Here is a 12,586-nt window from a genome sequence, read left to right as displayed (position 1 = left end):
GTCTTGTTGGCCGAACTTCTTTAATTTAATTATGCAAAAGAAGCATTTTTAAAAAAGACATTCTCTTATCAGAGGGTGGGTCCCCACCATTAGACATTCGAACACAATTGTCTTAAAAGTATTTGGAAATATGGAAAGCTTGATTTTTTTTTAAGGAAAAGCGCTAGAATAACCAAATAAAATAGATTTTAAATTTTACATCAATACCTTGCAAAAAGGAATGAAATCACAACAAAAACATAAATGTTAAAAAAGTCAAGTTCCCCTATATTAAAATTATACTGGCACAAAAAGTATTGTACCAAATTCTAAAGTTTGGTTTCAAATTTGTATTAATTAAATTTTCATTGTTTAGGTACCTACTTGACAATTTTTCTTTTAATTATCGATTTTTAGGGTTATTTATAGCTTATAGATAGGAGAACTTGGCTCTTTTTTTAAAAGTTTATGTTTCTGTTGTGATATTGTGAGAATTATCTTAATTTTAAAGGTTTCAACTTCGATATCATTGCAGTTCCATTAAATTCCAGATACTTTGAAATTATATACATACAAAAGTAGATTATACAAAATAACCCAAAACAATCAAATTAAAGTCTATGACAGGGCCCACCATTCGCCTCCGTGGCGCAATTGGCTAGCGCGTTCGGCTGTTAACCGAAAGGTTGGTGGTTCGAGCCCACCCGGGGGCGTAAAGTTTTTTTTTTAATTCAACCAAATCACTTTATTGTTGAGCTTTGAAACAAATCTTTTTTCTATCTCGCCTTGAGAGATAATTTTTAATGAAGGTATCTATTAGCTTTTCTGAGCTTTGTATTTTGTATACAAATAAAAACAGTTCCATCTTAACTATTATTGAAAGTAGTGCATTTGTTAGCAAGCAAACCGCTTCTTAATAATTTAGATAAACTTAATTTAATCATTGTGTTTTAAATTAATTTTATTCAAAACATTAATTGCAATCTTAAGTACGCATTATGTCTTGGTGTGGTCGCGACTTTAAACCACGAATTTTTAAGAAATACTCACCCATAATTTGCTATGAAAAATCATCATATTCGTGTGTGTCTAAAACAGATTATGACGATAAGCGACATAATGCTTTGATGGGTGAAAAAGTCCAAACACTTGTTGTTCCAAAACGATCTGCTCGAACTTGGAACCTTCAAATGGGTGATTTGTGTCGTATCACCGTCTCCGAAGGATCTCAAGTTGGAGACATGAATTTTTGGAACTCAGACAATACCAAGGAGAGATTTTACTCTGGAAAAACTAGGCAGTTCCATAGCACCCACTTAAAAGTATACGACCAGCTGTGGAGTTGTATGCCGTATTTGCGTCCAATGGCTACATTTGTGTTTGATTCACTTGCGAAGTATGGTATTGATGAAGATGGTGGTTCGCTTCATGACGTCATTGGAACTAGATGTGACGATTATACTTACAAACTGATCACAGGGAAAGAGCGTTTTGGAAGTTGTCATAGCTATTTGACGGAGGCGGTTAAAAAGATAGGTTTAACTGAAGAGGATGTACATGATGTATGGAACATTTTTATGTGTACTGGCTTTACAAAGGTACATTGAACCAATATAGATAAACTGTATTGAAAACTACTAAACTTGGTACCCCTGTAGTAAAATGCCCTCCTCTCACCTAATATTAGTAATGATTACTTTAATTTAAAAATTTCATATCTTTTAGGATACACAACAATACTTTTGCAAACCAAGTCCTGCTCAAAAAGGAGATTATATTGAATTTATTGCTGACATGAATTTGTTGGTTGCGTTAAGTGCTTGTCCACAGGGCGATGTATCGATTCCCGTTGGACAAGAAGTTCCAGATGATTTATGCCATCCGCTTTTAGTTGAAGTTTTTAGAAAATCTTAATTTTAATTAAAACTTAATAAAATAATAGATTGCTTTCACTTGTTTTGGTATTTTTTGCTTATTTCAGATAAGAAAGCAATTTTAAAATTAGTCCGGATGTCCCGCTGTTTTTTTTTTTTTTTTGAAGTGTTATAAAATTCAATTTATTTCAAATTTAGAATTTATTTAGAAATTATGATTTGTATCGAAATTTACTTTTATGGGATAAAATGTATTGATTCAAAAATGTTTAATGGCCCAGTGATAAAGTTACAGAACAGGTGTAAAAGCGTTCAATTAAGTGATAACTACACACACACAGTAACTACAAAAAAAAATATTGTAAGACTACTCCTCTTTATAGCACATAAAATAGGATTTATTCTTAATTCTAAATTCATAAAAAAAGTGTTTCTTGTCGACCGTGACAGGACTCGAACCTGCAATCTTCGGATTCGAAGTCCGACGCCTTATCCATTAGGCCACACGGTCGCATGTCCTGTATCCTTCGAAAACAGCACTTCAAATAAAAAATCTGTATGTCCTTACAAAAACAAAAATCAATACGTATCACAGATAAAAAATTCAGATATACCTACTGTAGTCAATGTTTTTTTACTCCCAATGGTACACTATGGTGTATGCGTACTTTTTTGTTTACATAAATGTTTGAGCAAATTTTCCAAATGTTTATAAGAAAATAATAAGGTATGTACTTAATAAATAAAAAAGACAAAAATATAATCTCAAACCATGCACCGCTCATGCAAAAGTTTAAAGATTCTAGCAGTCTCATCTAGACGTTTGTCGAGGGTTATGTGTGAAAAACCAAAATTAAAAGAAAAAAAAAATATATTCGTGTTTTTTGTACAACATACTGAAATGCATCTCTATTTTTTTTCATTACATTAAAGACAGCAGGAGGTTGAACTTTATTAATTTTTTTTTTTGCATGCAATTGATTTTTGCAAGCTAATATAATAATTGAATTGCATTTTTAGGCCTTTGCTTTGATTGATGGCAAGGAAAATAGTCATCTTACTTGTTAGCTGTGGTTAGTTTATGAACATAATCATAAAACAATGGAAAGAATTTTGATTTTTTTTTTTTTGTATGCAAAACCGTAAACTAGTCTTATGGGAATAAAACATATTAAGTATAATTATAGGAATTTTGTAGTGACCTCTTGACCTGGAGCCTGCATCAAAGTTTTTCATATATATCATATTAAGTATATTTAGTTTATGCAAAAATTACATTCATTTATTATAAGTAGAAACTTAATATGTTATTTGCTGTCTACACGATCTTCATTATTGTAAAGTCATACGTATGGGAAATTCTTTTTCAAACCGAAAACTTTTTGACCTAAACATTTTTGATTTAGCTATAAATTTTGTAGGTGTTAAATAAGTATACTCGTAAACAATTTTTTGTTTGATAAATAGAAAGGATTGCAAATTTGAGAATTTGATGATTTTGGGCTTAAGACTATTAAAAAAAATCATAGTTCCTGGGGCAAAATTCCACAAGAGTGAATTCCTCCTTGTACACGAAAAAACGTGCAAATTGCCTTAAGAAAAAGAGCAGAGAAAAATTCACACAGAAAAAATCACTCTTGCGGGATTGGGCTCCTGAGCTAGAGACTTTTTCTTCATCTCATTTAAAGAACTAAAGAACAGAAGAAATAGGCTTTCATAAAAAAAATACCTAGAAAATCCTACAATTTCAAATTGTTATTATAGACCGAGAGCCGGGAGCAGATTTCTGCGTGAGAGGTAACCGATTCATATGAATGTCAGAGGTAGTCTGGGTCATGGTGATGACGAATACCTTAGTCTGCCTGCATTTATTTGGGGCGTTGTCGAGAAAAAGCGCATCAAAAGTACCATTTTTCTGAAAATCGATTTAGCAGCTCGCGCTAAATTTAAGCTCCCATACAAATTATAGAAAAATTTTATCTGAGCTAAAATGGATCCCATACAAATTATCGATAACTTGTATGGGAATTTTATCTCGGCTAAAATTTAGCGCGAGCAGCGTACCAGGCTTTACCCTAAATAAATCAGTTTTCAGAAAAACTGCATTTTCGGGAGCGTGTGCCAGGGGTTTGGCACCACTCAAAATGTCTGCCATGTATGTTTTTGTTATCAGGGAGTCCACCGCTACAGGATGCGACTAATTGCAAGTGGTTTTTTTTCGATTTGCAGTTCAATGTAGTTTCCATAAGAAAAAAACAAAAAAGACCTCGAAAGATATTTATTTTACGAATTAATTTTATATGAACGAGTATCAATTTTATGATTGTAAAATGATAATAATATGTGTTTATATCTAAATCAGGTTTAAAATATATCAAAAAGAATAATAATTCCTATTTAATTTGTCTCTAAAAATGGAAGCAAATCGCAGGAAAACAACAATAAATACTACAAAAAATATAGAAACTATTTTGGTTTAATTTTCTTTCAAAATTGTTGAAAATAAAAAAAAATGCTTACCTACTATTATTTGTGAAAAAGCAAAACAAATAAAAGAATCATTTAATAATTTCTATATTTTCTATAATATTTTTTGTTGTTTTCAGGCGATTCGCTTGCACTTTTTAAATACAAATTACACAGGTATTATTATACTTTTTGATATATTTTAAACCTGATTTAGATATAAACACATATCATTTAACAATCATAACATTGATACTAGTACATATAAAATTAATTCGTAAAATAAATGTTTTTGAGGTCTTTTTTATTTTTTTCTTATGGAAATTACATTGAGCAGCAAATCGGAAAATAATCTATATAACTTTCAGGTTTTCCTCGCTATCCACCAGGTGCGGTGATGCCAAGTGTCAATAGGAATTTCCTATCTCCTCGAGTAGAAGATCATTTGTTAATTGTAGTACTAGATCTATTCATGAGTAAACTATCACCCCCTATGGAACGGGGCCAATTTAGCTCGATATGCGTTCTAGACGACTAGATCTCAACTGATATAGTTTCGCAAATTATCTCTTTTCGAATAATTTCACATTCGAAGTGTGTATAATTTCGATAACTTCGATAACATACCAAAAAAAATCATCTAAAAAATTAAAATACTACACCTCTCACCTCAATATCATCCCTGCACATTCAAAATACCAACTCGATGACAACTGAAACTGACAGCTAATTTTTGTCCCAAAAAATTTTCCCTTTTTTCCAACGACGGTGGGTGATTACCGTGGCACCTCTCCGAATCAAGTTTTTTATTTTTCTCTTTTTTTTATACCATCAAAGTGAAATGTTAATTCGATAGTTTTTCATAATATTTTTCAAATTCAGTAGAAAACATTTATTACAAAAAACAATAATACGCTTAAATTAAAAAATGGCAACGCGTGGCGGACCAATGATCACAGGAACTGATGGCACAGACTTTGAATACCGACAACGAGTTGCAGCTCCACATCAAATTAGGTTAAAAATACAATATAAATATAAAATAATAATTTGAAAAATTGCATTCAATTCCACCAACCCAAAAAACACTATTATAACACACTTAAAGACTAGGCTAACATCGAACTATTTTCATAAATCTTTGTGACTAGCAAAAGTTACTTGTAGTTACTTAGCATTTGGCCCACACAATTATCATTATCTAGTAGACACAAATTTATTCATAAAAATGCTCTGGGACGTACAACTGGCTATTTGCCAGGTCTTGTTTACATTTTTATGTACACCACATTGAAATATACTCGGAAACACTCTCGACTCGACACACGTCAATACAATGACATTGGAGTTGGTCTTGGGCTTAGTTCTTCTTCTCTTTGTTGTCCTAAAAGTAATGATATCTTTTTCGTTGCAGCTTGTTGAATAAATCCCGTCTGAAGCATTGCATCTTCTTCCATGCGTTGCTCTTCTTTGTTATGCTGGCCAAACTCATTTCGGACATTCTCGATCGATTAGATATTTTTGTTTTGGAAATTGAAGAGTTGGAGGTGCCGCCTCCGCTATGGTGGGAATATGTTTGGTGTCTGTCATTGCTGACGTCGTTCATTGGTTTGTCGGCTGCACGTAGCAACAAGATTCGAGAAATGCAAAAGTATGTTATGGCAATTGGATTGCTTGGAGTGATGCCATTGTTGTATTGTTTCCTTTATTACTTTGGCGATGTATGGGCTTACATGACGCTGGAAGAGGGAGTGGACCCTGAAGAGACGGATATCTTTTTGTGGAGGGTAAGTGTGTTTTTTTTTGTTTTAAAAATTTTTCTAATTTCATAGTTTTACTCCAGTCAAAGCGTCGGAAAAAAAGGCCTAACCTTGCGCACAGATGCACTGTCAGTTTTTATTTCATGGATCGATAGGGGTATATTTAAAAGGCTTAAACCCAATTTCTCACTACCTGATCATTCATTTTAGCAGAGTTATTCACAAAAATGCAGTTTTTGGGATATTTTGCTTCTAAGCTAATATCTTTGCTCCAGATTGTCGTAGACCAAAAAATAAACATACATTCTCTTTCTCATAATATTTTCTACCGTTGTATGTAATTTCATTGTATTTGAGTGATTAAATACAAAATGACAGCCATTTAAAGTCAAATTCTTGTTGTTAAAAAACTCGTGTGGGTGGTAGAGAGCAAATTTTTTTTTAAATTGTAGATAATTTAAGGGACTACAAAAGTATTTTATTTTGTTAGCCAATACTTGCACCGTTTACAAAATAATAAGGCAAGAGTTTGCTAAACAAAAAAAGGTCTCTGACTTAAGGGGTAATAACACCTTGTAAACCATGAAATCGAGCGTCATATTCGTCAGCGTATAAAACAAAGAAGAAATATTATTTTCTTTTTGTGTTTGTTTAGTTTAATTAAGTATATTAATAGGTAACAGAATAGGCTAATGTTAAATTTTTTAATGATGTGAAATTTTTTAAATGACGGTGTAGTTCAGGATGATAGTAAAATCCTGTGCTCTCATCGGGCGACCAACTAACTCCTACAGTTTTTAACCGATTGGGCTGAAATTTTGTGTGGAGCTTTAAAATACTATTCTCTAGTGAAGTACGTAGGATTTTTGAAATATTAATATTATGGTCTTTTTTTCAACGAATTTTGTGTTTGGAATGAAATAATTTTTTCAAACTAATGCCATTTCTTTAAAAATTAATATTTCAAAAAAATCCTACGTACTTCACTAGAGAATAGTATTTTTAAGCTCTCCACAAAATTTCAGCCCAATCGGTTAAAAACTGTAGGAGTTAGTTGGTCGCCCGATGGGAGCACAGGATTTTACTATCATCCTGAACTACACCGCCATTTAAAAAATTTCACATCATTAAAAAATTTAACATTAGATAATTCTCTTACCTATTAATATACTTAATTAAACTAAACAAACACCAAAAGAAAATAATATTTCTTCTTTGTTTTATACGCTGATGAAAATGACGCTCGATTTTGTGGTTTACAAGGTGTTATTACCCCTTAATATTACTTATTTTTTATTTGTTTCAACAAAAATAATGTGCATCAAATCGATAGAAAATATTGTAACGAACAATCAATAGCTTTATTTTTTGTCGTAGGACATTCTGAAGCCAAGTTATTCTCAAAAAACGATATTTTTGGTTGTTTTCGCACTGGTTTCGCAAGGAAAAGAATGTATGTTTATTTTTTGGTCTACGACAATCTGGAGCAAAGATATTAGCTTAGAAGTAAAATATCCCAAAAACTGCATTTTTGTGAATAACTCCGCTAAAAAGAATGATCAGGTGGTGAGAAATTGTTTTTAAGCCTTTTAAATATACCCCTATCGATCAATGAAATAAAAACTGACAGTGCCTCTGTGCTCAAGGTCAAATGACGCTTTGACTGGAGTATTTTCATTCATTCATTTTCATTATAAGAGTATAGTGACTTAGCACTATTTTATTTATACTTGATGCATTGATATTCTTTGTGAACCAAAATGCACGCGATGGATTCTATGGGTTAAGCCTTTTACAATAAACTATTCTTTTTCGACTTTGCTCATAACGCCCATTTAACTCTTTCCATTATAAACAATTGAAAACGAATTTAAAAATTTAATTTTTCATACAACTTAGTACTAAAGGCACGTCACTAAATCATTTTCTTAGCAGGGCTTTGATTTGTTTTCTAAAAGTAAGAATATATATAGTGCTCAGTAAATACTTCAAGACCTAATCATTAGTTTGATTTTGACAAAAAGTGGACATGCGCCGTTTTTCCTCTGGACCCTTCAATTAATTCGTTATTTCTGTGGTAGCTATAGTATTTCTTCTTACTTTAGAAAAATTGCTTAAGAACAGCTGGAATGCCGTATTTCTATTATTTTTTTTTTTAGAAAAAATTTAACGCAGTTTTAAAAGAATCACTTTAAGTTTTTAGTACGCCAAATTTAATCGACACCGTAAGAAAACTTCGACGGAACTGACGCAACGGATTCTATGGGTTGGGCCCTTAAGAGTCGGTTCCGAGAAAACTGCAATGCCTCGAAAATGTTAAAAGACACTCATACTTATTCCTCAGTTTGATATTACCAAAATAGTGGATCTTAAATTTCTGTCTGTTGCTTGAATGTACATTAGTGTGGTTCTTATCCAGGACATGAAGTTGGATAGTCCGCCAACCTCACAAGTCACAAGAACCTCACAGAATGAGCTGAATTTGGTTTTGTGAGGTTTTGTATCAAAAAAACTTTCGAATTTGTAATCTGCTCTGATGCCTGATTTACAATATTGCGAGACGACGAGACGAGAGCGTTGCGTTTTTTCTGAACGTTTTCGATTTAAAAAAATCGTTTGGAATTTCACAGTACTGCGATTTTTTATTCTACAAAGTTAACAAAAATAAAAAAAAAATAAACAGTATTTTTTGAGAATCGAACTCCGGACTGAGATTACGAGGCAATCACCTTTTTTAAATTTTTATCACCTAGGCTAACTCGAATTTAGAAATTAAACTGTCTAAAATACTTTAGGTAATATTAAAATTTCATTTTCGAAAAATCGTCGTCTCGTGCGTCCTTTTTCAAAATTTTCAGAATTTCAACGCAACGAGCATCGGAATATTGTATATTGTTTCATATATTTTCATTATTTGGAAATTTTTGAAATCGTCAAGGAAAATCTCGTCTCGCTCTAGTCTCGTCGTCTCGCAATATTGTGAATCAGGCATGAAGCAGGTCAACACTCACAAGTTTGACATTTGTAAGTACGAAGTTTGTGATAAATAAATCCTTACAAAATCGAGTTATTAGGTCTGTTTAATGAAGAAAAACAAAAACAGATCAGGACAGCACAAATTCATGAAAACTGCCAGAACAAAAAAAAAATCAGTCAGTTGTTGCTTAAATCTTCTCACTAATTTGCTCCACCTCAAAAGTATAGCAGAAAAACTTGAACTAAACTGTGCTGGACGACTTCATGGAACACAAAATGACAGTTTGTAGAACAGTTTAGGGCAAAGGTTTTCCTTCATGGAACACACAAACCTGTACTTTTAGGATCTTTTCTGTTCTTCATTCATTAAACAGACCTATTTTCACAAGGTTCCTGCGACTTGCGATGTTTGCCAGAATAGGGATGTTAGTGTGACTTCGGATCTTGTGAACCAAGTGCCAAGTCTGTATATCGTCACTTTAGGAAAATGCAGGCTGACCTGAAAAAATCTCACAGAATGTTTCAAAACGTATATTTAATGCTGTCCATTTCAGAAATCTTTTGTATGGAAAGAAAACACTGCACGTTTGCTCCAGAAATATTTTTTTTATGTAAATTCGGATGGCGTTAAATTAGTCTGAGTTTGGTTATTGTAGCTTTTCAGAAATCCAAAACCCCAATTGTGAAATAAAAAGATGAAAGAAACTTTAATTGATGTAGACAGTTGTGATTGTCGCTCAAAATTGCCTGTAATATTTCATCGCGTGCTATTAATTCGCAATACCCTGGGGTAGGCAATACTAAAAACACGTTTGTTATTGATGAAATCTGCAGCACGCAAACACCAGTGTGCTTCTCGAACCTCATTAGCATCTGGTTCTCATTTATTCAGCCCTATTCTGAATGAAAACTCCTGGGGTAAGGACTCCCAATTAAAAAGCTAAAGTAAATTTCGCTGCTTTTTCCTTTTTGATTGACCAGTGTTGTTTTTGAGCCAAAGACCAACTAAATCTTAAGATATCTCGGCTGATAAAAAAGATACCGAAAACATTAAAAGAGCTTTTGGAAAAATTAAACCAGTTCGTACTGTAATTAATTACCTCACATAACAACATAACCTCGTTTTTTGCTATTTTATAACGGTAATATCTCAAGAACGGAGCCCAATCAAACTTTTCTGACTTTGGATTTGAGTTCAGCACCTCAAAAACCTTCAGAAAAGTATATTTTGGTTCTTTTGGCAAAAACTTTGTTGACCAGTTTATGTTTTCAATATACATACTAATTTTTGCAGTAGGGTATAAGTATAACAGAAAAAAAAAATCAAATTGTAAAACCCAATCAATCTTTTTTATTAAATTGCAAATCAGTCGACTCCTTCTAAGTCGAACTTTCACGGAATTCTAAAATCGGTTCGGGTTAGAGGGAAATTCGAGTTAGAGGAATTTATTTAATATTTTTTCTTCAAAATTGTTCATTAAAAGTGGTGAAAAAGTTCGACTTAGAGGGAGAGTTCGGCTGTATTTGAGGTGTGAGAATGTTTGTAAAGATATTCCATATAAGAGGTATTAGTGAAAGATTTTAAATATTTGGTTGTATGCCACAATAGAAGGTGTTGTTAACAGTTGTTCTTTACTAGAATATAAACAACTTGTATGAAAAATTTACTTGAGTCAAGGAAACCTAAGCAAACAGATAACACTTTTTTCATTTAAATTCTTAAAAAAAAAAAATGCTCCGCATCTAATCAGGTGAGTTGTTTAGTATTAGATTGTTTACATTTAATTTTAGGTTTATAGTGAATATTTATGTAGTTATTTAATTAAAATAATTTTCTCTTTTTTAGGGAATGCCATATGGACTTTTGTGGTATGCTTTCTGTTTTGTTGGATTCCAAATTCATGGATTTACGTTATACTTTGCATGGAATCTCATCCAAGCTTGGAAAGCAAGGACAGCAGCCAGAAAATACCAATAAATAACCACAAAAAAAAAACATAAATCACTGTCACCAATATTCTATCACCACCACCTGATACGTCTACAAACATCATAAAACTGTTGACGCAAAAATGATGAATTCCTATCCCAACCGACAAAAAAAAAATTACGAAACTATACTCAAATGTAGAAAAAAAGTCAATAAGTATATTTTCTATTAAATGTTTTAAATGTTGAAAAAAAAAAATAATAAAAATAAAAAGAATTAATTGATCGTTAACTATATAAATGTTATTGTAAATAATATTTTTCTGAAAACAAATTAGCTTAAAAAAAAAACTAGAAGGAGTGATAGAATTCACAAAAAAAAAACATAAATAATTAAACAACAGAAGAACTCGCACACAATACACATTTAAAGACATTTTTTAATTTAATTAAATAAATGTGCTAGAAGTTATTAAATAATAACATTAACTTAATTATTTACTTAAGAATTTTTATTTATTAGTTTGTTTAATGGAAAAAAAAGGAAAAATAATTGTTTAATAAATAATAATCTCTAGCGTGTTATAGGAATTTTAACCGAAGGATTGCAAAAGTGTTTTCCTTATTTTTCTACTCACTATTATTTTTAAATAATATAAATGTGCCTACCAACTATAAATGTTGTATTTGTTCAATAACGAAATCGAAAAACAAACCAATTGCCTGTTAAATTTATTATTTTTTTTTTTTTCTTTTTCATTGATCTTTTTTGTTTACATGTTGCTGCAATGTTATCAAAAGGATTTTAAAATAAATAAAATGTGTTCTGAGTGGGTAAATTTTGTTTAATTATTTAAATTAAATATTAAGTATCTGCATTGTTAGTAGCAGTGGTAAACACAATTTGTATCTCTGGTTTTCAAGTATTTTTTGCTGGTCTGTTTTACAGCTAGAATGTTTGTGAAATTTTGAGGAGTGAGTTAAGCATAGTGATGATCACTGATCATAAATGTTCCGTATTTTGCTCAACCGTCCCGCATTTTTCATAACTGTCCCACATCATAAATTTATTCATTGCGATAGATCGCTGGCGAGCCTGTCGACCACTTTCAAATGGTGCCTTGTGAGCGCTCTCATCCCTTTGCTTCCCAGAGGTTACAGTAAGAAACCAATTTGTTCTTTTTTGTTATTTTCTCTTCCAATAATCAAAGCTTTAAAAAATAGTGTATGAGCTTTGCTCAGTTGATTCTCCAACCAACAAAAAATTGAATATATTAATATAATGAATATTTAGCTAATAGACCCGAAGACCCACAGCAAATTTTGGGAGTGGAGGTGTAAACAAAATGTACACAAGTAGGTGGGCAGTTTTATAGCTACATGCGTCCTAATATCGCATTCGAAAGTGGCAGTTTGAATTTGCAGTCTTATATGCGTTTTGGTGAGTTGAACTACGCGATTTTTTCAATTGATGTGAGCAGGCTAAACTCATATACTATAATTTCACATTCTGAATAATAAGGACTGTTTCATATACAAAATTGACACACACACACAAGTTATCCATTCTCATTAGTGTTCCATCACTCCTGAAAAAAAAGG

At 31.9% G+C, this 12,586-nt stretch overlaps 2 protein-coding genes and 2 non-coding genes across 4 annotated transcripts; 3 read left to right on the top strand and 1 right to left on the bottom strand.

Moving 5' to 3' along the window:
* The first annotated feature begins 618 nt into the window (after nucleotides 1-618).
* Trnan-guu (transfer RNA asparagine (anticodon GUU)) lies at nucleotides 619-692 on the top strand. The gene has a single exon. It is a non-coding gene; the product is annotated as a tRNA-Asn (tRNA).
* A 141-nt stretch (nucleotides 693-833) lies between these two features.
* Nucleotides 834-1,931, top strand: LOC129914484 (uncharacterized). The gene is made up of 2 exons (XM_055993762.1): nucleotides 834-1,577; nucleotides 1,705-1,931. Exons 1-2 carry the CDS (start codon nucleotides 978-980, stop codon nucleotides 1,891-1,893), a joined length of 789 nt encoding a protein of 262 aa, XP_055849737.1. The 5' UTR covers nucleotides 834-977; the 3' UTR covers nucleotides 1,894-1,931.
* A 360-nt stretch (nucleotides 1,932-2,291) lies between these two features.
* Nucleotides 2,292-2,364, bottom strand: Trnar-ucg (transfer RNA arginine (anticodon UCG)). Its single transcript has one exon. It is a non-coding gene; the product is annotated as a tRNA-Arg (tRNA).
* A 2,697-nt stretch (nucleotides 2,365-5,061) lies between these two features.
* Nucleotides 5,062-11,265, top strand: LOC129915487 (protein jagunal). Its single transcript, XM_055995036.1, has 3 exons — nucleotides 5,062-5,336; nucleotides 5,734-6,106; nucleotides 10,902-11,265. The coding sequence occupies exons 1-3, from the start codon at nucleotides 5,248-5,250 to the stop codon at nucleotides 11,031-11,033; spliced, it is 594 nt and encodes a 197-aa protein (XP_055851011.1). The 5' UTR covers nucleotides 5,062-5,247; the 3' UTR covers nucleotides 11,034-11,265.
* Nucleotides 11,266-12,586: the final 1,321 nt, after the last annotated feature.

The sequence above is a fragment of the Episyrphus balteatus genome, chromosome 3 (genome assembly GCF_945859705.1).
Source record: "Episyrphus balteatus chromosome 3, idEpiBalt1.1, whole genome shotgun sequence".
In the NCBI taxonomy this organism is placed as follows: Eukaryota; Metazoa; Arthropoda; class Insecta; order Diptera; family Syrphidae; genus Episyrphus; species Episyrphus balteatus.
This window is presented reverse-complemented; position numbering and strand designations above follow the sequence as displayed.